This window comes from Nelusetta ayraudi, unplaced genomic scaffold, assembly GCF_046127955.1.
Source record: "Nelusetta ayraudi isolate G7.1 ecotype Tasmania unplaced genomic scaffold, CSIRO-AGI_Nayr_v1 ptg000060l, whole genome shotgun sequence".
Lineage (NCBI taxonomy): Eukaryota > Metazoa > Chordata > Actinopteri > Tetraodontiformes > Monacanthidae > Nelusetta > Nelusetta ayraudi.
The window spans coordinates 7,604,204-7,625,994 of record NW_027466110.1 but is presented as its reverse complement, the minus strand read 5'-3'; the positions used below and the strand labels follow the sequence as shown (position 1 = coordinate 7,625,994).

Sequence of the window (21,791 nt, the reverse complement as noted above, 5' to 3'; positions counted from 1 at the left end):
CGTTCAGCGTGCACTTAACTACTCGGGGAGAGGGAGAGAGCGAGAGGGAGAGAGCGAGAGGGAGAGAGAGCGGCGCACTCTGCCTCTGAAGATGGCACGCGCTACTTCTCGGCGTGATTAGCGAAGCCTACAGTAGATTATGTAAATGTTGTGATTCAGCCGCGTGTCGTGATCACTGAATCAGGATTCTGAGCGCCGTGCCGCTGAGTCGACACTGTCCCCTGAGAGCCGCAGCCACACAATAATTTGTTTTTGGCAAATGCTCTCGCTCTCCAAATGATGTTCTGTGACATATTTTTCTTTAATGCTCGTAATATAATTAGTGGAGACTGGGTGATGGAGGAAGATTCGTCTCCAGGCGACTGTCACCTTTTTCTTTTTTCTTTTGCAGTTTATTCTGGGGGATACATTCATGTCTGCGCAATATTTCAAGGCTGCCCCCATGTAGTAGTTGGCAGGCATGTGTAGACACTGGCAGGGCAGAAAGTTATGAGTCAACAAAGTCAGACTGATTTACTGTCTCGGGTGCAGTTTGTCTTTATCTAGCAGCCCCGTCGGCCTACAACCCGCAGGCCAGAACAGAATCTTATTTTCCTTCTTTCTCTCATCCAATAAAAGGGGAGAAGCGTCATAGAAGCTCAGACAAAGTAATCTGTTTTTTAAGAAACATTTTCAGTGGACTACAGTAAACATGTAGTCCCTCTCAAATCCCCTACATGCATTAGTGCTGTTCCATGAAATGTCGAGCAAATTTACTGCAGGCTTTTGAAAATTTGCCAACGCTTCTGCTGCAAATTTCTTCTTAATGTGCATAGAAAGGTTTTTACGCAAACGCACTTATTGATTATAGAAATTCAATGAGCTCCAGGCTCCTCAGAATGGGCAGCAGATCGTCTTACTCCACTCTGAAGTGCTGTTTCCTCCCCCAGATTCTTGTAAACCCCCTCCGAGCGGCATTTAGCTGCTGCAGTCGAGTCATTTTTATTCAATTTCTTTTCAAGCCACAGTCGGCGACTCGCACGTCATCTCGTGACATCTCGTGCCATCTCGTGACACTCAACATGCAGACTGCGTATAGAGCATTCTCTTTCATTTACAGCAAAGCCAACATTCCCCCGCTCGGTGACAGCGCCAAGGATAAACTGCCTCGCCCGTGGCCCCCCCGCTGTGACGGAGGAGGGCAGAGCGGAAGGAAGGTGGTTATCGCGGTGCCGCTGCTGCATTGTTTCATTGTTCCAGACAGAGGGGCCTGTTAAAGTCAGATCGAAACTGGCTCGGCTGTGCGCTTAAAATAAAATATGGATCAAGATTCAGTGAGTGCGCCGCCTGCTTTATCCCTCGCAGCATAATTTTAAACCTGCTCTTTAGCAGCGGCGGCGGCGAGGTGCAGGTGAGAGTCCGTGCCCGTTCCTCCACCAACCCAAATCTGCATGCACCATCAGGCAGCGTCCAGTTGTTCTGCGCAGCGTGGTGTCTTCTGGGTAATGAGGACGGTTCTCTCTCTTTTTCGGAAGAAAAACAAGACTAATAAAAAAAAAAAACCAAACCAAAAAAACCGAGTTGGTTCTGGCGGTGCACTCGCTGTTCCGTCGCACCGACCACCACCAACAATTTTTCACCGCACCGGCGAGCCTCATTTTTATCAGGGGTGCTCATTTGCAGAGTCCGACACGGATCTTGATGTAGCTGCGGAATGCACAAGTAAGCTCCTCGGCGCCTCGCCATCCCAAATCCCAGAAAGGAATGATTTGTATGCCAGGTGGAGGTGGAACCTGCGGTGGGGAGCCGGGCTCCTCGCTGACGCCGACAGTTTTGGAGGCCCAGCGTGGTCCCGAGTTCAAAGGGCACAGCGTTCTCCACCAGACACCCCCCGACTTGACTTGTGCAGATTAAGTCGGCTTCCCGGCGCTCGGCGCCTGCAGCTCGTTATCAGCCGAGGCTGCCGGGGCTCCGTCCTCGCAGAGCCGCAGCCAGACAGACCGCACGGCAGGCTTTTTTTCCCCTCCTTTTTTTCTTATTTTCCACAGTAATTACCCGCCTTTGCAGAGCCGAGCGGCTCGGATGCTTAAAACTGATAGCCCGTGAGGTCTTTTCGGCAAATTAGTTATTTGTCTGGTGTTGTTGCTCTGTTTTGGAGAGGATGAGGTTTAACTGTAACACCTGTCTTCTCTGCACCAGTCTTCACATTGCCGTCGATTCCCCGCGTCTCTCAGAATTGCTATCCGAACCCTCCCGGTGCTTTTTTAGAGCTTTTAAATGGTCTGTCCCCTCTGTGCGTCACACGTTGTCTGTCATTTTATGTCTACTCCCATACCCCGAGATCCGCTGTGGCGTGCCTTTTAAATGTCGCCCAAATTGCCACAACAGAAATAGGAAACGCTGCTTTTATTGCGCGTGCCTCCAGGATATGGCGCTTTGAAGCACCAGATCGGCAGCGTCCCCGCAACTCACTCACGAAGCATTTAATTGCTTTGTTTTGGTTGGTTTTTTTTGTTTTTTTTTCCTTTTCTTTCCACCTCTTAGGTGATGGTGGGTAGTTTTTTCGTTGCTTCTCAAACAACCTGTTCTGTTCTGTTTTTCAAGGTATTTTTGTTGTGTGCATTAGTGACCATGAGAATCTCAATTTATGCTTTTAAAGTTTTTTTATTTTTTTTTTATGTTTTCAGCAAATAACGTTGGGGCAACAGCGTTGAAATCAGAAATCTAAATACCAAGGCAACCAGGAGAAGGGTCAAGTATTTGCCCTGTTATGTGCAATATTCTGAAAACTGATTTCCTCTCGCTTGTCTCTTTACAACAGATGTGATGCAATTTGTTGTGCTAAGTAATCACGCCGGGAGATGTTCCCTTTATTATGGATGAAAAGAAATGAGCTGACCCATATTTTGTGAAGGAATATTAAGTGTGATTACTAGCAGAGAGGGTTTGTTTCACATTGGCTGTCAATAATTCGGCATCTCTGTACCTTCAGAACTGTATCTCACACAAACGGCGGCATGTCCACACACCTTTGATCGTCAGGTCGGGTTTCTCCACCTTTTTTTTTTTTTTTTTACGGTGTTGGAAGAACAAAGACCATCTGTCACGTTGAATCTCAGTGTTGCAGCAGCAGTGCATGTTGGGATTGGTCAGATGGGCTAAACTCTGTGATCTGAAGTCCTCCAGACAATTAGAACTGCCATCCTGCGCAGCGCAGCCATGTGGCTGCTGTGAAAGCTAAGCCGGCGGCGCTGGCTGCGCGTTTGGAAGAAGAAACAATCGAATCACAGAGAAATGCTATGGACTCACCGAGACAACTGTGGTTTTTTTTCCTCCCAAACTACAGCTTCTTGCGTGACAAGTTAATGGTCTCTGAGGTGCCGCAGGTTTCTGGTGGATGACATCACTGGCTGGTGCCTCGTAATAATTGTCATAGGAAAACAACTGGAGGCTAAGAAGAAAGAGACTTTGTGCGGCAGCGCGACAAAGACGGATCCGAGCACTCACACACTGCACCCTGCTCCCCACAGGATGCTGTTCTTCACCGACTACGGGAGCGCGGCCAAAGTGGAGCGCTGCAACATGGACGGCACCAACAGGACGCGGCTGGTGGATTACAAAATCGAGCAGCCCACCGCCGTGGCGCTGGACGTGGTCAAGAAGCTGGTGTACTGGGCCGACGCCTACCTGGATTACATCGATGTGGTGGATTACAGCGGCAGGAACAGGCACAACATTATCCACGGCAGCCAAGTGAGTGTCACATTCCTCTGCAAGCACGGGCTTTCCTTTGCTCTTTTTCTTTTCTTCTTCTTCTCTTCTCTCCTGCGCTGCACATCAGAAGTACTTCTTCTCACAATGAAATTGTTCCAGGAACGGAGTTCTTTGTTAATTTTTTCATTTAGGGCCCCCAGTATGTTATCAGCGCGAGACAGGTTGCTATGTTTCCTGCTTCCTGTCATAATTCACTCTTCATTTCCATATAAAATGTCTTTTGAATGGGACAAGGATGGTTTATTAAAATTAAAGGAATTGATGCCAGGTGGAACTGTCTTGCAAACGGGGCTTACGTTTCTTTTTGCTTTTTATGCCTTTTCTTGTCCTTGCTTTTGTACACTTTCAATGCCTCACAGTACAAAGTACTGTTTAAGCCTGTTAAAGGACCCTGCCTAGCAACTGAGGTCACATGTTTGCACTTTATATGCTTGTGTGTGTGTGTGTGTGTGTGTGGGGGGTTGTTTTTCCTTTTTCTGATGCATGTTTTTTTGGGAGCCCCTTGTTGTGAACGGGTGCCCTGCTGCGTTAAGATGTACTTCCTGTTCAAAGACCGGAGCCGCGCTGCCACAGAGTTTTCTGTGGGTGTCAGCCTGCTATAAAAAGCTCAGAGGCTGCTGCGTTTGGGGCCACTGGTGTCCCCACGGAGTACAGCTCCTGCTCCCTGTGTGAGCTGCCAAATGTTTTCGTAGAGCCCCTTTCCCCCCAACCAACTCCAGCCCCGGTCCTGCCTGCAAGATTCAGTCTGAAACCAACACACGCGACTCAGCGTCCAGCATTCAAGCCACGACAGGAATTTATTGATTCATTCATTAAAAAAAAACCAAACAAACAAAACAAAGGTCATTTATTTGCACTCTTTATTTTTAAATAATGATCTTGATAATGATTTTGCCTTTTCCAGGTGTCCTACATTTATGCACTTGCTGTTTTCGAGGACTTCCTCTATGCCAGCCACTCCGACCCTGCCAAAGGGAGTTCCTCGGCGGAGCTGCTGCAGATCCACAGGTTCAACATCTCGGCCGAGAGCAGGATCCTGGCCAGCCTGGGGAGTACAAGGCAACTCCGTGTTTACCACAAACTCGCTCAGCCGAGAGGTAAAGGACATTTTTCCAGATTGGTTAACACAACGTGTGAGTTGCTTCGCCGTCCTGTGACTCACAAGCCGACTGGGAAGAAGATGCTTCACCGGCTTTTTAATGATGAGTGTCGATTTTTTTTTTTAATTTGGCCACAGTCCGGAGCCATGCGTGTGAAGCGGCTGCGTACGGGAAGCCTGGAGGATGCTTCCACATCTGCCTGCTGAGCGGCAGCTACAAGTCCAGGACCTGCCGCTGCCGCGCCGGCTACAGCCTGGACGCTGACGGACAGTCCTGCAAGAGTCAGTACCGGTCCACTGTACATAAGCTGCATCGCTGTGTGTAACATTGTGCATTGGTGCAAATGACACTAGCAGTCCAAAGTTTGCACTCACGCTATGGATTGAATGTCTTTTCCTTCATTCTCATGACTACTACTGGCATTGCAGCTTCTCACTCAAGGCATCAAAACTATGTATGAACACACATGGAATTATGTAGGAAACAATAAAAGTGTAAAATAACTCAAACATGTTTTATATTAATATATTAGATTTAATGTGTTTTTCTTTGCTGCATAATTACATATATATTACTCATATATTTGATGTCTTCAGTGTCTATCTGCAGTCAAGAAAGTTGTAAAGATAAAAAAAAAAAATCATGCATGAGAAGTTCACCCATTGATAGCAACATGCTATCTTACCTTTAGGTGCTGCTCAGTCTTACACACTTGCTGCCTGCTTTTTTCCAGGCTGCCGCCACTCGTGGTGAGCTCCTGCCCGTAAGTCCTGATTTATGTCAAACGAGGACATTCTTTTTTTTTTTTTTGTACGTCAGCGTCTTCTGGATGTTTGCCGCGGCCCCGTGAAAGGTCATGAATCACTCCGGAGCGCCGCCGTCTGCGGGAGTGACTGAGGCCTGCGTGACGCTTTCAAACGGGGGGCCGCCGGCCACGCCCCCCGTTTGAAAGCAGATCGCCATCGACTCCGCCGCCGGCCCTGATTGATTATTGCCATAATGAGGTTTTAAGTTTCGCTGCATTTGTTGGCCGCGCTGATCAATCGCTGGACATTGTGCGGCTGACAATAAAAAGGCAGCAGATCAAATTGATGACACAATCCACAGGCGCGCCACTTTTTCGATCGGGGTAACGAAGCATCGGGAGGCCGGCTATGACAACTTTGATTTATTCCCCTCTCATAGATGTTCTGATGACAACAGCTATCTCTCTCCCACTCGCGCTCCCCTTCCCTCTCTCCCCGCTTCCTCCGCTCCGTCTCTAAGCATAATGAGATTCGGAGCTAAATGGTAGTGCTTCTTCATGCAGCAGTCACTGTGGGGTTTGATATCTGGGTCTCTCGCAGTGCTTAATTGTCTCCTGGGTAGTTGGGCTCTCCCTCACAAAATGATAAATTGAAGCGAGGCTTGTGTGGTCCTCACCCACAGCATCCTGCTCTCCTGGGTAGGAGCTGAGAGCAGGAAGGGCGCTCTGCAGTTTTTTTTTTTTGTTCTGCCTCCCCCAATGGAAGCCCCCAATTTCATTTTTTCCACTTGCATCACATGGAGGATCCCAAAGGGTTCCGAACATACATCCCCCCTGAGCGGCTGCTGCGCCGCAGAGGAGCTGCCTGGGTTTCCTTCGCCGCTCGCTGTTTGCCTTTTCTTTTCAAACACCAATTTCTCTCCCCTTTTTTTTTTTCTTTTGCTTAGATCAGACACAGTGTTCTCTCTTCCAAGGTAAGTTGGAAAGAGTCGGTTTGCCCAAGCAATGTGCTTTTCCTCTTGGCAAGGCAACTTTCTAAGCTGGAGTGAGGCTGAAGTGGGCCGGTGCAGTCACTGGCAGCCATGGCTGTCTCCATTAAAGTGAGAAGAATACTTTGTCTCACAGGGAAAAAAAAGAAAAGAAAATGCAGACAGCCAGAGAATTAAATGTTGGGTTTCGCTTTGGCGAGCGCAAGCAATTAATTCTGTTTGTTTGTTTGTTTGTTTGTTTGTTTCAACTCCGTCTGTCTGTCTCTTTTGAAATCACAGAGCCCAAAAACGATCTGTTCCTCTTCTACGGGAAGGGCCGTCCCGGAGTCATCAGAGGCCTGGACATGAACATCAAGTCCAGCGACGAGCACATGGAGCCAATCGAGGACCTGGTCAACCCGCGGGCCATCGACTTCTACGCCGAATCGGGACACGTCTACTTTGCCGACACCACGAGTTTCCTCATCGGACGTCAGAAAATAGACGGAAGCGGTCGGGAGACGATTCTCAAAGACGGTGCGGTTGATACGCCGACTGCTAGGCAGCATTCTTTGGAATACTTTATAGCTCATAATCACACAATGGCTCTTGATCACTCTGGGCTGTTGTGTTGCAGAGCTTGACAACGTGGAAGGAATCTCCGTGGATTGGATCGGGAGAAATCTCTACTGGACCAATGATGGATACAGGAAGACGATCAGCGTGGCCAGGCTGGAGAGAGCCTCTCAGACCCGCAAGACTCTCCTGGAGGGGAACATGTCGCACCCTCGGGCCATTGTCGTCGACCCACTTAACAGGTCAGTGGGAATGAAACACACAAGGAGACATCCTGCAGCTATTTGGAGTTGAAAGGGGCGCAGGCCGGTCACAAGTGCGAAATAAGTGGCTGAGCAGGAGGAGAAAATACGATGCTTGGTCTCCTGCTTCTTCTCTCACTCAGCTCTTTGCCGGTTATATAACGCATTAAGTATTTTGCCGTACTTTTCCGATAATGGCGTAAGTGATGTTGAATCTTTTTTCAGAAAAAGCCAAATCATCATATGAGATGACAATTTGGGCCCCAAAAAAAAATCCTTTCCCACAAGACCCAGTTTTCTTTTATGAGATTTTCAGCGCAGACTGAGAAAACCAAGTACAGTGTCAAACTCTACTGCGCATTTGATGTCAGCACAGTGATTACATCAGCCATGCAACGCGCTAAGCTTTAAGTACACTTTAAAGCACAGCGGCGTCTCTGAAAATTCTCAAGAACATGTTTGATGAGGGACGACTCGTGTTTTTTATCATTATGCTTTATCCAGTTTGCTCAAAGCAAATCATCCCGGAGACGCTGAAATCCGCTGTTGCTGAAAAATAAAACACACGCGCGCACACACACACAAAAAAGGCGTACCCGATATCCCGCCGCGTTATTATTTAGATGACATCACTTTTGCCTTAAATGTAAATCCGGAGGATCATCTGTCTCGGCAGACATCTGCTTTGACAGATGAACACATCATGCGCCTTTGAAAGCGAAGCGTGTAAAAGCAGGGGGCAGAGTCGACCACCTCCCAGCGAAGCAGCATGCTAAAACTCAGGCAACATCTGTTGTTTTAATGACTGCAAGGTTGTGATGTTGTCTCTTTTGTTTTTTGTTTTTTTTTCCCTCAAATAACGCTATGACAACGGTGGCTCATCTCCTCACTCGAAACGCTGCCGTTCTGTTTTTTGGGTTTTTTTTTTTCCCCCAAGCATATTTTTTTTGATAATATAACATCTCCATTGCATTTTGAATGTGGAAGCCCTGGCAGCCAAGATGGTGTTTGGAAGCAATGCTGCTCAACTCAAATTCATTGAGTGTCCTAAGGATCTTAAGGATTAACACTTAAGGCCTTAATCTTATTAACACACACCTAATCCATAGCAGTGAAAGATTAGGGTGTTTTTTTTTTTTTTTTTTTAAATCTCAAGAGGGTTGCAAAACATTTTGCCACACAAAACTATTTCACTATTTTACCAAAGTAAAAACTTATTTACGCTCAGTTATAACGTTTTCATCTTTACGTTAACTGCTCTAATGCATTAACAGCTTGCCGTGTTTCATTCTTCATACTTCATATGTCCTTCGATTGAAGCAACAGTGATTTAAAAAAAAAAAAAAAAAAAGCATATTGTAAAACAAAAAACGAACTAAAAGTTAAATAAAAACTGCGCTGAGTTTTGATTCCTGCCTCAGCTGTGGTGAAGAGTGTGCAAAATGCAACCCTTGAGCTATGACAGTTATTAACTTTCCGTCCTGTTTATGGCTCGGGTTATTAGAAAAGCTATTTTTTTAGAATGATCCACACTCGTCTGACTGACGTGGCCTCACACGTAAATACTTTAATGGCTGCTTTTAATAGCCGATGCCCGTAAACGTGCACGTCGTCGTTTGGTTTCATTGTCAGCGGAGTGGCGCGCCGCATCCCAAGTGATCATTGCGCTACTGGCTAGAAAATGATGCCCCACTATGGGTCATTAGTACAGTTAATTGTTTGGGTGTGCACAGGTGAGCACAGCCAGTCGTGGCCAAATGTAAACCCCATTTGTCATTGCGGTTGAAACTTTTTTTTTTTTCACTAACGGCAGAAAAGGCCTCATTACCTGCAACTCTTAAGTCACTTTGGTTCATTTTGTATATGTGAATATTCTTCAAAAAGTGCTGCTAAAGCCATTTAAAGGGATAGTTCATCCAAAAACCTCAGTGGATGTTTTAATGATGTCTCGCTGCCTCTTTATTTTACCTCATGTTGGATTTCCTTGGACATCGTAGGCTTGCTGTCGGTGGAATTCTCTCCTTCTGTAACCCTAACCCTTGATTAGAAAAAAAAATATTCTAGAGATATAACAGTGAGTCGCAAGAGGGTGACTTTTAATTTCGAGTGAGCTACCCTACCTGCACACAATGTTCCGAGAATTACATGTTATGTTGTGTGTCAAAACTGCAGTAAATTCTCTATTGAGAAGCTGAAAAATGACTTTTGTCAACCATTTTTCATGAGTTTGTCAGTGAACGGGATTCTTGCCCTGCATAAAGTCACTCCTGCTCGATGTTTCAGGTTTTTACGCCGCAGCTGTGTTGCCTCCAACAAACTACACATCTGTGTGTCTGTGTGCATGTTGCCTGTGTGTGTGTGTGTGTGTGTGTGTGACTCTCTGTGATAGTTCGGAGTGCGGAGAAGCCGCTGAATAATTCATCAGCTTGTAAAGATGACTTGAAGACAGAGGAGGTCTTCATTCACCTCTCTATCCCATGCTGTTTCATCTTCTCTTAGCCAGGCCTCTATCATTGATAAGGAACAGGGAGGCACACGACTCAGCCGGCAACCCTCAAACAGAGCAAATCCCCTGGGCATGGTTACCAGAGAAGCGATCACGTCAAATCATTGACCCGGTCCCATTTCAAATACCACAGCCCCGCCGAGAACTGCAGTCCCTGCATGCATAACATGTGCTATTTAATTCATTAATTTTATTTTTCGCTCCTACCTACTCCTTCCTGCCTTGATGTGCAGTCAAGCAGCAGTTTAACGGGATGCGGCGGCGGAATAATTTTTTATCAGGGCTGCATTTCATTTGCTTTTAATTGCCGGAGATGTTTGAGTATTTGTGTTTACATGTGGGAAATGTCTGTTCCAGTTTTTGGTTATTTCTTTATTTATTTTTAACAGTTCAGCCCAGATCGCTCTAGCGAGCATTGTGCTGAAACACGGTTTACTAAAGTGACGGCTAGAAGGCTTCTCATGGGTTGTGTGTCTCTGTGCAACCTTCCCGTCAAAGCAGGGGCAGCAACAACGGCCACACCGCGAATCTCATTCAAATCTCAAACCCTCATATTTTTTGGGCTTACTGTCCACACTGTCCATACTGCGAAAGTGACGTGGAATGGGGGGGATTTTAATGGAAAGTGATTGTCTTTCTAATGGCTGTGCACGTGCCTGCCCCCCTGGCAGCTGGATGTACTGGACGGACTGGGAGGAGGACGAGGTCAACGACAGCATCGGTCGCATCGAGAAGGCCTGGATGGACGGCTCCAACCGCCGCATCTTCGTCACCTCCAACATGCTGTGGCCCAACGGGCTGACGCTGGACCACGGCAGCAACACCATGTACTGGTGCGACGCCTACTACGACCACATCGAGAGGATCCACCTCAACGGCAGCGGACGAATGGTTCGCCTGATTCCTTTTAACAACGCACAATGTTTTTGTTTTGAAGGTTCATAAGCCCATTCAAATTAAACAGAGTGCCATAGGTCAGTGTGACACAAGAGCCAAACTGACATTTTTTTTGTAACTAATTATATTAATTTATTACATTGCAATACCCGTTTCTCCAAAGTCTCTTTTTATTCCGTATTTTCATTCATATATACATTTTTTAAGCAATTGCATTGCATTGTTGCTTTGTCACATTTTATCCAGAGTCCTTTTTTTTTCTATTTTAGATAAACACTTTTTTTTTTTTCTGTGTCCGGAGCAACAGTGGAAACATGACAGCCACTGTTGTCAGTAGCAGGACTGGCATATTAAGCGAATAAATTATTTGCATTTAATTATTGCAGAGGTTTGGGCAAACATCATTATGAGCTGACACCACTGTGCGAATAAATTTGTGCAAAGAAATTGGATTACATTGATTGTTCGCTGCGTTCAAACAGCTCCTCGGCCCCCCCGCACCCTCAGTGCGAGAGGCCCGGCGCTGTTCTGTGTTGCTGCTTCGCCCATCTCTAATTCTGATGTCGTCGCAGGTGGTCTACAACGGGAAGGAGCTGAACCATCCATTCGGAATCTCTCATTACCGCAATTTCATATTTTGGACGGAGTACATGAACGCGTCGGTCTTCCAGCTGGACTTGTTCACCGGTGATGTCACCCCGCTGAGGAGCGAGAGGCCGCCGCTGTTCGGCCTTCGTGTCTATGACGCACAGAGTCAGCAAGGTTGGCTGATTTTATTTTTCACTCTCCGCTTGTTTTGCCAGAGCGCCCTGGAACTGCCACGATGACTAAAGTGGCTGTTTTGCGTTTAGAAAGGTAACCTGAATGTGGCGCCTGTCTCAGTTCAGCCCCTGAATCCACTTATTTAATGGCGAGCGCTTAAAATGAAATAAAATAAAACGTACACCAGAGGGTTCGGTGCCGCTGCAGCCGCGTCAATTTCCGTTGCTCGAAACGTAGCCAGTTGATCAACACCGACAGTGACTTTGAAATCACTCGGGGGAGGCTGCACTCTCTCAAGTTAAATATGGCGACCAGGCTTCGCAGCGCTTTGCTCAATTCTGGAACAAATGATGATGGATTCATGCTGTTAGAAAGCTGAAAAGAACAGATAGGAGGAGAGGAGTCGGATACGGCCGGCAGCTGAGAATTGCATCGGCCCTCGCGGCAGGTGTTTTGTTTTTGTTACCCATGGAGAGGCATGTAAAAAAACCAAAAAAAACAAAAAAGGTCTCCGACACCAAAAGCAACATATGGAGAGGCTCATTCTGGATGCCGCAGCGAAAAAAAAAAGCTACCATAGCATATGGAGAAAAATGCAGCAGTGAGTTTGAACATTTAAAAAGTGCAGGAGCATGGAAAGAAAATACTAAGTTATGGCTCGTGGCTTCATCCCGTTTCCAGGTCTTTATTTCCTGAACTCCAGTGAAGCAGCAGCTGTTTATCTCAAAACTTTGTAAATCGCATGAAAACAAATAAAATTAAAATTAAGATGTACCCCTCTGTTTCCATCCTCCTGCAAACAAAAAAAAACATAACCCCCCCCCAAAAAAAAAAACAATGCTTTTGCCTCCCGTTAAAACCTTTGTACATTTTATATGATTGGCTGGGGACCGAAACAAGGCGGGTTCGGAGGCTAGTATCCTGGGACAGGTGTCAGTGTGCTGCACTTACCCTTGATGACATCACAACTTACTGATTTCCAGAACTGTGTGACTCTAAGTTTGTCTAAAAACAAAAATGAAAAGAATATAACTGTCTTAAGAAATGATTTTTTTTCTTTTCAGTTGAAAGACATGATCACAAAAGCTTAACTCAAAAAAAAAATGGTTTGCTCTTAATAACAGCAGTTGGGAAAGAAAGGGGAGGATGTTTAGATATACCGAAACAAAGCTTCTCTTCTGCCTCTCATTTGATGTCTTTTGATTCGCCCAACACTGCGCATATCTTTCCACCTACACTCTCACTTAGAGCTGCTCTTCATCAAACCTGTGTGCACACCACATCCCAACACCCACTTCCTTGGTGAGGAGATTCTTCATGAAAGCAGTTAAGCATAAAAAAGGAGCTGGCTGCTGTGATTTTGATTGGGGGGGGGGGGTGGGGGGGGATTGACGATTGAAGGCATCGCTTGATTTTAGACGATCGACTGAAGCCGTTGTTGTTCCCGAGACAAAGACTCCATGGTCGGGCCAAAGCCTCTGTACTCGGACTGTAAAGGTTTCGTGTCAAGCAGGGGATGCGGCAACTTTGTGCGCTGCGACACAATTTTTCCTTTTTGCCGGACATCCCACCATTGTCCCCGCTGGTGAAAGGAGTAATTGGCTCTCCTGTCTGCTGTGTATCAGTGATTGGCTCTTACAAAACCAAAAGGCTTTATCTCATTGGTTCAGGCGCTGCCTTTGGCTTTGTGTTAAATGAAAGTGACAAAGGTGTCTCATGCCTCAACTTTGAATTTGACATTTTCCGTTTTTCCTTGGGAGAACGTCCTCTTTGTCCTGCGAAGACAAATTACTCCTGCGGGAAGGATAAAAATGTCAAACGTCTCTCACCTTTGCTTCGGCCAATAACTCACTTGTTGATACATTGTTTTTTTTTGTTTTTTTTTTTGGGGGGGGGGTCACATTGCACACGCCAGGCACGTCGCACCAAGACAGCAGACAAGTTTTTGTATGTCTGAGCTGATTTTGTTTTTCCTTTTTGCCAGATTTAAACTGACCCCTGATCCCCCCCGCCCCCCGCTGCCACTGCTCTATACGCGGCATATCGGAAAATAAACAAACAGGACAAACAAGAGAAATCCCTTAAGCAGGGATTTGGAAGGTCTATCTCTAAATGAGCGAGACACCATATTTGGCATCTATTTCTCCAGGTGACAACGCGTGCAGCGTGAATTATGGGGGCTGCGGTACCCTCTGCCTCGCCATCCCAGGAGGGAGAGTGTGTGGCTGCGCTGACAACCAGCTCCTGGAGAAGAACAATGTCACCTGCGCAGGTAGGAGGAAATAATGAATCAGACGAATGCGCCGGGGGCCGAAGATCATTCCGTCCCAGTACACCCAGCCGTCCACGGCCTCCTTCCTGTGGGACGGAGATCACATAAGAACCTTATCTATTCAAATGCAAATTTCTGCTATGCTACAAAAAAAAATAGCAATCATGAAACAAATAAATGCAAGTGGGGATACACCCCCGGCAACGCTGCAGAAATACGAGCTAAATCCCAGCCGCTGCACGGAGGGCACGAGACGCTATTAACCTGCTTTAGCGCCATTAAAGCTGTGCCAATAACTTTTTCCAGACAAATGTTTCACAGGAAGTCTCCTGCTAATTTTGCCTTTCCTCCCCCTCCTTCCCACTAAACCCCTCCCTCCAAACCACCCCGTCGCCAGAAGCCTCCGGCGGCGCCTTGGAGCCGCAGCGGTGTAAAAGCGATGAGTTCCAGTGTCACAATCAGCGCTGCATACGGGCCTTGTGGAAGTGCGACGGAGACGACGACTGTCTGGACGGCAGTGACGAGGAGAGCCACAGCTGCTGTGAGGAAGCTCAGATCAGCCCCAGTCACGCCAAAATAAGATCATTTGAATACGACATGTTATACGAGCAGAAGTTCATATTCAGAGGGAGGGAAAAACTAAAAAAGCATTGGAACCTTTTGTGTTTGCTGAGCAGATCTGCGTTGTTAGCGGATGAGCGGATGTCACAGTGACAAATGTTTGGCTCAAGGTGAAGAGAAAAAAAGAAAAAGAAATCCATCAACACAAGTGATTGTCGCTGTGCTGATGCTTTATGAAAAAAAAAAAAAAAACGCCACCAGGTTAATATCCGTCGATGATGTGAGAATAAAAAAATATTATGGAGACTCTTTTACTTGCACAGAGGGCGAGCCGGTAAAGAGAATTGGGAGACTTGTAAAATATGTCCGTCCCCCGTTTTTATGAATCCCGTCGCGGCTCGTTAGTTTATCACAACCCGAGTCGGTGGGCTGTCGGATAAAAGAGCAGACTGAGGATTTAGACCTTTAATTACAATGAATGTAATTACAAAGTACAAGCTTGACATTTGTTTATTTATTTATTTTTTGTTTTGCATTTGCACAAGTTAGAGCTTCTGTTTAGTTTTCGTGCCGTTGCTTCCTGTGCTGCAGGTCGGAGAGCACTGTATTCTAGGAAATTGACTTCTGTTTTTATGCTACGTTTCATAGACAATCACAGCTGCCCTGCTGATCAGTTCAAATGCAGCAACAACCGCTGCATCCCCAAACGCTGGCTGTGCGACGGAACCAACGACTGCGGCAACAACGAGGACGAGTCCAACACCACCTGCTCCGGTAAGGAGAAGCACCTGATTCGATGGCGAAATCTTTGCATTTCTTTACTTCTCACATTCATCGCATTCTTTGTGTTTAACTTCTCCACTAACACACGCGCAGTGCAGTTAAGATATTATCTCCGCTGAGTGATCTTAAATACATGAAAGTTCACTGACTTGTGTGATTCTTGCCGGCACGCCGAGCTCTCCAAGCGAGTCCTCGCTCTGCTGGTGAGAGTGAAAAAACCCGGTGTCAGTGAACCCAGCGGCGCCCTGCGCTCTGCCTCTGAGAAACTTTCCTGCCAAGAGTCTGATAAATGTTTCCTCATCGTTAGTTTGACGCAAATATCCCACAACACTTGTGCGGCCCGTCTGTGTGTCCTCGCCGTGACCCCCTCCGGTGGACGGCGGGGTCGAGCAGCAGCAGCAGCAGCAGCAGCAGCAGCAGAGAGTCTTGCGGCGGCGGCGGCGGCTGTGCTCTGCTGATGCGGCGGTCATTAGAGATGTTTCTCCAAGCTGTCTTTGCGTGCGTGTTTTTCTAAATAATGTGCCTCCTCTCCACCTCCTCAGCCCAGCCCTGCCAGGCCGACCAGTTCGCCTGCAAGAACGGCCGATGTGTACCTCGCGCCTGGACCTGCGACCGGGAGGACGACTGCGGCGACGCGTCTGATGAAATATCATGCAGTGAGTCACAGGCGGCCGTTTTTCCTCACATCCATTCAACGCCGCCGCAGGCTGCCACAATTTGTGATGCTCGCTTTTTTTTTTTTTTTTGTGGTCATGATGTAAAATAGGCCAGCTCAGTGAATGGATCGAATACTAATAAGGGGATTTAGGGAAATTGTGCAGTTGTTGATTCCTTGCAGTTGATAATGTTATGCCTAATTAGAGGTTGCATACATTTATTTGCGACCATGAACAAAATCTCCCTGATTGTCCTGGGAGACGTGCACGTCTTCGTGTGACAGGCTGCCAGTCGGCGCCGGTGACTCCAAGGCGAAGGCTCGAGCGACTTCCCTTCTGGCTCTTTGAACCCTCAGCCGTGTGACTTTATCACTTACATGGCAGCAGACTGTGCCAGAGACTTGTCAACATCGCTGCCGCTTCCACTAATGAAGGAAGCCCCAGGTTCCATGATGGATAGACACACGCGGCGCAGTTAGCGCCGCGCGGCACCTCCGCCAGATAATTAGAGGTCACCGGAGTGCGCACGACTCTTTCCCACTTAATCTGCATGCCACGCACCCAAAATCCATCTATTATCTCCTCGCTTATCCTGGATTGGATCCCTTTAGCAGCAGGATGAGAAGGCCGTTCCGAACCCCTCTCCCCTCTTAAGCTTGAATTACTTAAGCCCTCACAGCTGAGTTCCTGGCCTGCCGCTGGGCAGGCATCCATAAATCGGGGAGCGACCGGATCGCTCGGAATTTCAACTTTGAAGTCGTCCTCATCCGTCTTGCCTTGACCTCCAGTGCAAAGTGTTTTCAATCGGCCTAGAAAAAGCGCATTTAATTCCTTCCAATCAGCTTCCTCTGCTTATAAAAAGGCGGGAGGTACGAGCGAGATTAAATGTTGGCAAAAGCAGTAAGTGATTGCTTCAACCTGCTCTGGAAAACAAACAAACAAACAAACAAAAAACAGCTTTAAAAAACCCCACAGAAGACGACCCAGAAGCAGGAAATTAATACGGCTGGTGAAAAATGGCTGCCATCACACTGTCTAACTGCTACGGCCTGAACTGGAGGGCACATTTACATGATAAGGACAATGATAAAGAGAACTGAACTTTTGCTTCATTTCTGAGGCTTTCTGGCCAGAGTTTTGTGAAACACTGCTACATGTAGCGACGAGCCGCAAGCATAGCGCCACTCCACCAACTGCGAGTGTTGTAAAAGTGATCATTTGAATGGTCCATCGGAGTTAAGGTTTGAGTCGCCATCACCGTCACCACTGAGGTTTCCAACACCTGGACCCGTCCGTCATCTCCACCGCCAAATCAAACTCACGTACAACGATACGGCCTGCATACACAGTTGACAAGTTGCACCATTGTTGGTGTTTGACTCCCTATGAGCAAACTTTAACGTCGCACTAAAAGTGTGGCCATGGCTTTGGTCGTAAAGTGAGTGAATGGCTTCCATCAACACAACCATCAGTGTGACCATCCTTGAGCTGAGGAGATGAATTAAGATACCATTTACGGGCCACTTAACACTGAGTGCTAAATTCTTCCTCTGGACAACTTGACACCTATTCAAACCAGACTTAGCCGACCGGTAGTGACCCGCTTAACGGCTGGTCTGGCAACAACTTGAAGGACTTAAACGCCTCCGACTTGAGTAACTTTAGGTTCAAGACCAGCCTGCATGTCCCACCTGTCAGGCAGAGCTGACATCAACATCAACGCAATGAGTTTGTAGAGGTCTCAACATTATTGCTAAAAAGCAGAAGAGGAAAAAAGATAAAAGTGGCGCTGAACGTAATAATCCCTAATATCCAACATATCAATTAGGTTAACGGGCCAGAACTTGTAAATTGCTGAGGCGGTGAAACTGATTTTGATTTTATTGCTTAAGTTTTGCAAGTTGCACTTTATTCAGAAGAAGAGAGATGTTGGCTTTGCATGACTAACAGCCCCCCCCAGACCCCTGGGCCAGGAACTAGACACGCCCTGACCGATGGCACCGGCACAGAGAGGTGCTGCTGAGTAAACAGCATACTTTTGTTCCATAGCCCTTTGCTCTTAAGTTGTGCCCCAGCGGCATTGCACCATCTGTCTGCTTCACTTACTAAAAGTTGCACTCTATGTTCTGGATTAATCTTTGAAAACATAAATGAGGGGGAAAAAAAGAAAGAAAAAATATATAGAACACCATGGCCCGAGGTAGTCGGAGTACCGTGGGATTGAATTTAACCTTCTTTTATGCAAGATGAGAATTGTTAGAGACGTTTATTCTTGACAAATCACCTGAATAAAAATTTTGGTTCAAAAAATAAAATAAAATTCACCTTCAATCACCGTCGGAGGCAAATCAGCCTTTTAAGAGTGATTGATGTTTGCCAAACGCAGCGGCGCCTCAACCAACCCTTTGTGCGTCCCGAGCTGCTTCGCCTCGCCTCACCGCCACAAACAGCCGGGGTGTAAGCGGTAATTAAAGTTCACGCATGGCTTCGTTCAATCATAATCAAGCTGTGCCACAAAAACATATTCTCTCTCCCATACTGTTGTCTGAGCCTCCTCAGGCGTTACTCCTCAGCGGAGCCACTGTGGGTTTTTCGAACACCTGAAGCTCAGTGGTGGCCGCCTGAAAGATTGATGCTAATTTGGATTTTGTTTGTCAGTGGTTTAGCTGCTGTCACAAACCCTCTCCTGGCGAGCGGGGCCCTCCGTTTCGGTCGGAGCCGTCATTACTTATGGATGTCGGCGTTCTATTTTTTTTTTTTTTTTCTTTCCTCCCTGCCAAGCCGAGTGTCTGCTGGAAACTTTCATTATTAATGGATGTTTGCGCTTGATTTTTAATGAGCGTTAAATTCCAACCAGCCTTGCGCCGGCATTTGTGTCGGTGAGACCTGACACGTTTGCAGGAGACAGAAAAGATGCTTGTCGGCTGTCGGCTCGGCAAAGGTCTTCCAGGCACATTCAGACAGATCGATTCAAGCAAAGAACTTTCATTCTGATCTCTGGAAAGTCTCAATCTTGCAAAGAAACACCGTGTTTCCACCCAGAATTTGCATTTAACCGCTTTGCCAGTTTCTTCGTAAAAGTTTCAGTAAAATAAAGTTTTGCACAAAAGTCACCGCAATTCAATTGATTTCACCTTCACAGTTTGACCTTTCAAGGTCCAACTTACCTATTGAAACAGGAATTTTCTATATTCCTAGCATAGTAACCCCCCAACCCCCAACCACCCACAATTCATTGCCAACTTCTAAACATTATTTAGCACTTTCACAAACTGTAAAATGTTTTTTTTGACATAGTACTTTAAACATTTTTGGTATATTTTATCCACAAACAGAATTGCTGACATGACTTGTTGACATGGTGTTTGGCAATTTTTCACGCATCAGATATAAAAAGGTGAGTATGCATTAACAAATTAATCCGGTTGTGTCAGCAATTTGCATAGTGTTTTACAAAATATGACTTCATCACTGACCCTGAAGAGAGGCAACCTTGGAACAGTATTAAAAATCTGACTCTCATCATTCATTTTCATCACACTCTTTACTTTATATCAACTTGCCTTTCCGTTGATATAAAGTTAACTAAAATGAGGTTTGGAGACATATGTTTAGATGCAATGCAAAACAGGTCCAGTGGCTTTTTCACTGACAACTGTCAACAAACCTCTTCCAGCCTTCCCCACGTGTGAACCTCTCACGCAGTTCAGCTGCTCCAACGGCAGATGCATCAACGTGCAGTGGCGCTGCGACTCAGGTGAGTACAACAGCAACAATAGGGAAAAAAAATAAAAAAAATCTACGCCGTACATTAATATCTTACTTTTTGTTCCCACCTGCCTAGACGACGACTGCGGAGACGGCAGCGACGAGGCGGGCTGCGTCCGCTCCTGCTCCAACTCGCAGTTCCAGTGCAGCAGCGGCCGCTGCATCCCAGACCACTGGGCCTGCGACGGCGACAACGACTGCGGCGACTACAGCGACGAGAACACAACCTGCAGGGGCGGATCGGCGCGTAAGTTCCGTCCCTACAGAATCTGTTGAGCTTTTGCCGATCTAAAAAATCTTGAATCGATCCAAATTTACACACTGCACCTTTAAGTCCTGCAGAGTCAGTCAATAACTTGAATTTATCATCCTTATTGGAAAATTCTGAGAGCATTTGTGCCGTTCTGTAAACTTTAAGATGTGCACGATACCGCTGGCATTTCAGAGGCATTGTTTAAATCTGCGACGGTGCGGTAATCACATCGAGACAATTAATCAGCAGGAGCCCAATGAATTTGTTTTTTCGCGCCCCCATGTGACTAATCTTATCCCAGTGTTTGGGGAAATGTTACCATCAGGAGCTAAATCATTTTAATCTAATTACCGCAGAACCTCCCCTCCCCGTGTAAGCCCTCCGAAACTCCCGGCTCGCTGCCTGTCACCGGGAATGTGCGCGCTATTCATCAAACGGCGTCCTGATGGGAGCGCCGCGCTCGTCCGCTCCCCCGTGTCTGACTCTGCTGTTACCTCGGGGAGCGGCATCCGTCTTGGCGTCGCCTCGCCCGTTGAGCAGGAGCGTTTTTGATTTGTTTTGTTTACTTAAGTTATATGTCATCAAAAGATGTGGCCGTGTTTTGAAGTTAGCGCAGTCCAACTCCGCCATCTGTCGCTCTTTGTTTTTGCTGACAAAAAAAAAAAAAATTGAGGAATAATTGTTACAGTGATTCTGGTGTCGCTCACATTTCTTTCTTTTTTTCACGCGACCATTTCGATGGGGAGATTCTGCAAACATGCTTTTCACGCAGATTCTTCAACTCTTTGACGCTCAATTGCAACATCCGTCGCTTAACATTAATATTCTGTCACGTCACTTTTCCGCCACTCTGGGTTTGGAGGCTTGGGGACCAAGGTGCGGTTGCACCTAGCAGAGAACAGGGGAGAGCAGACAGACAGAGCCCTGGGGAGCCTGGGAATCAAACCAACACCAACAACTTTCAACAGTTCAGACTCTGTTTGCCCCCCCCCCACTGGAGCCGGACGCAGAGACACAACACACAAGACAGCAACAAGCAGGAAAAACTGAAATAAAACATCATACATTACAGCCACAGAGTGCTCTTCTTGAAAAGATAAAGGCGTCTGTCCACTAACAGTGAGACATACTTTCTCTGGCCAGGAAGCCATGTGTCTCCACTGCGACGCTGCTGATCCGTCAAACAGTAAATATGTCTCTGTGTTTGTGTGTGTGTGACTTTTTCTTGTTTCAGTGCTGCCATCTGTGATTGAATGCAGCGCCGAGGAATTCCACTGCGTCACGGACGGGACCTGCATACCGGAGCGCTGGCGGTGCGACGGCGACAAGGACTGCGAGGACGCCAGCGACGAGAAAGACTGCGAGGGAACCAAGAGGATGTGCGACCCCAAGGCCAAATTCACCTGCAAAGACACAGGTAGGCAGGGAGTGCAGCAGCATGATGCCCACAGAGTGCGTGTGTGTGTGTGTGTGTGTGTGTGTGTGTGTGTGTGTGTGTGTGTGTGTGTTGACATGTGCAATCATCCAGTGTTGTAAATGCTTTCTGACAGCCCATTAGGCACGCCGGAGGTAGATCCTTATTAAAAAAAAAGAGCACCGAAATAGCACTTTAAACCCCGTCATGGCCACACAAACGCTCTTGTCTAGTTTATTTTACGCCCCTAATTGCTCAACCCACTCCTGCCGACGCCGCCGCTTTGCTCTGCGCCCTTTAGAACAAGATTCTGGGTCGCACGGCCCCAAAATTTCAGCTCGCATTTGAAATCCAGCGAGTAAATCTTGCATCATTTGCCCGAGACAGATGTTGGAGTTTTTCTTTACGCTGCGGCAGCCCGGCTGAACTAATTTGAGCATGAAGGACGGTAACGTATCAGCGAGAGATGGAGAGCGAGAGCGAGCGAGACCAATCGGCTTTCTGAGCAGTTACATAAAGTTATTTGGAAATTATG

At 46.9% G+C, this 21,791-nt stretch overlaps 1 protein-coding gene across 1 annotated transcript in view; it reads left to right on the top strand.

Annotated features, from left to right (window-relative positions):
* Positions 1-21,791, top strand: part of lrp1bb (low density lipoprotein receptor-related protein 1Bb) — a 162,882-nt gene that overhangs the window by 37,950 nt on the left and 103,141 nt on the right. The window contains exons 8-21 of the mRNA XM_076040321.1: positions 3,510-3,732; positions 4,658-4,850; positions 4,991-5,134; positions 6,867-7,103; positions 7,204-7,384; positions 10,562-10,781; positions 11,360-11,549; positions 13,699-13,821; positions 14,219-14,362; positions 15,031-15,156; positions 15,708-15,821; positions 19,498-19,578; positions 19,666-19,836; positions 21,077-21,259. Of these exons, the coding sequence (XP_075896436.1) occupies positions 3,510-3,732; positions 4,658-4,850; positions 4,991-5,134; positions 6,867-7,103; positions 7,204-7,384; positions 10,562-10,781; positions 11,360-11,549; positions 13,699-13,821; positions 14,219-14,362; positions 15,031-15,156; positions 15,708-15,821; positions 19,498-19,578; positions 19,666-19,836; positions 21,077-21,259 (2,330 nt within the window). The remainder of the gene's footprint in view (positions 1-3,509; positions 3,733-4,657; positions 4,851-4,990; positions 5,135-6,866; positions 7,104-7,203; positions 7,385-10,561; positions 10,782-11,359; positions 11,550-13,698; positions 13,822-14,218; positions 14,363-15,030; positions 15,157-15,707; positions 15,822-19,497; positions 19,579-19,665; positions 19,837-21,076; positions 21,260-21,791) is intronic.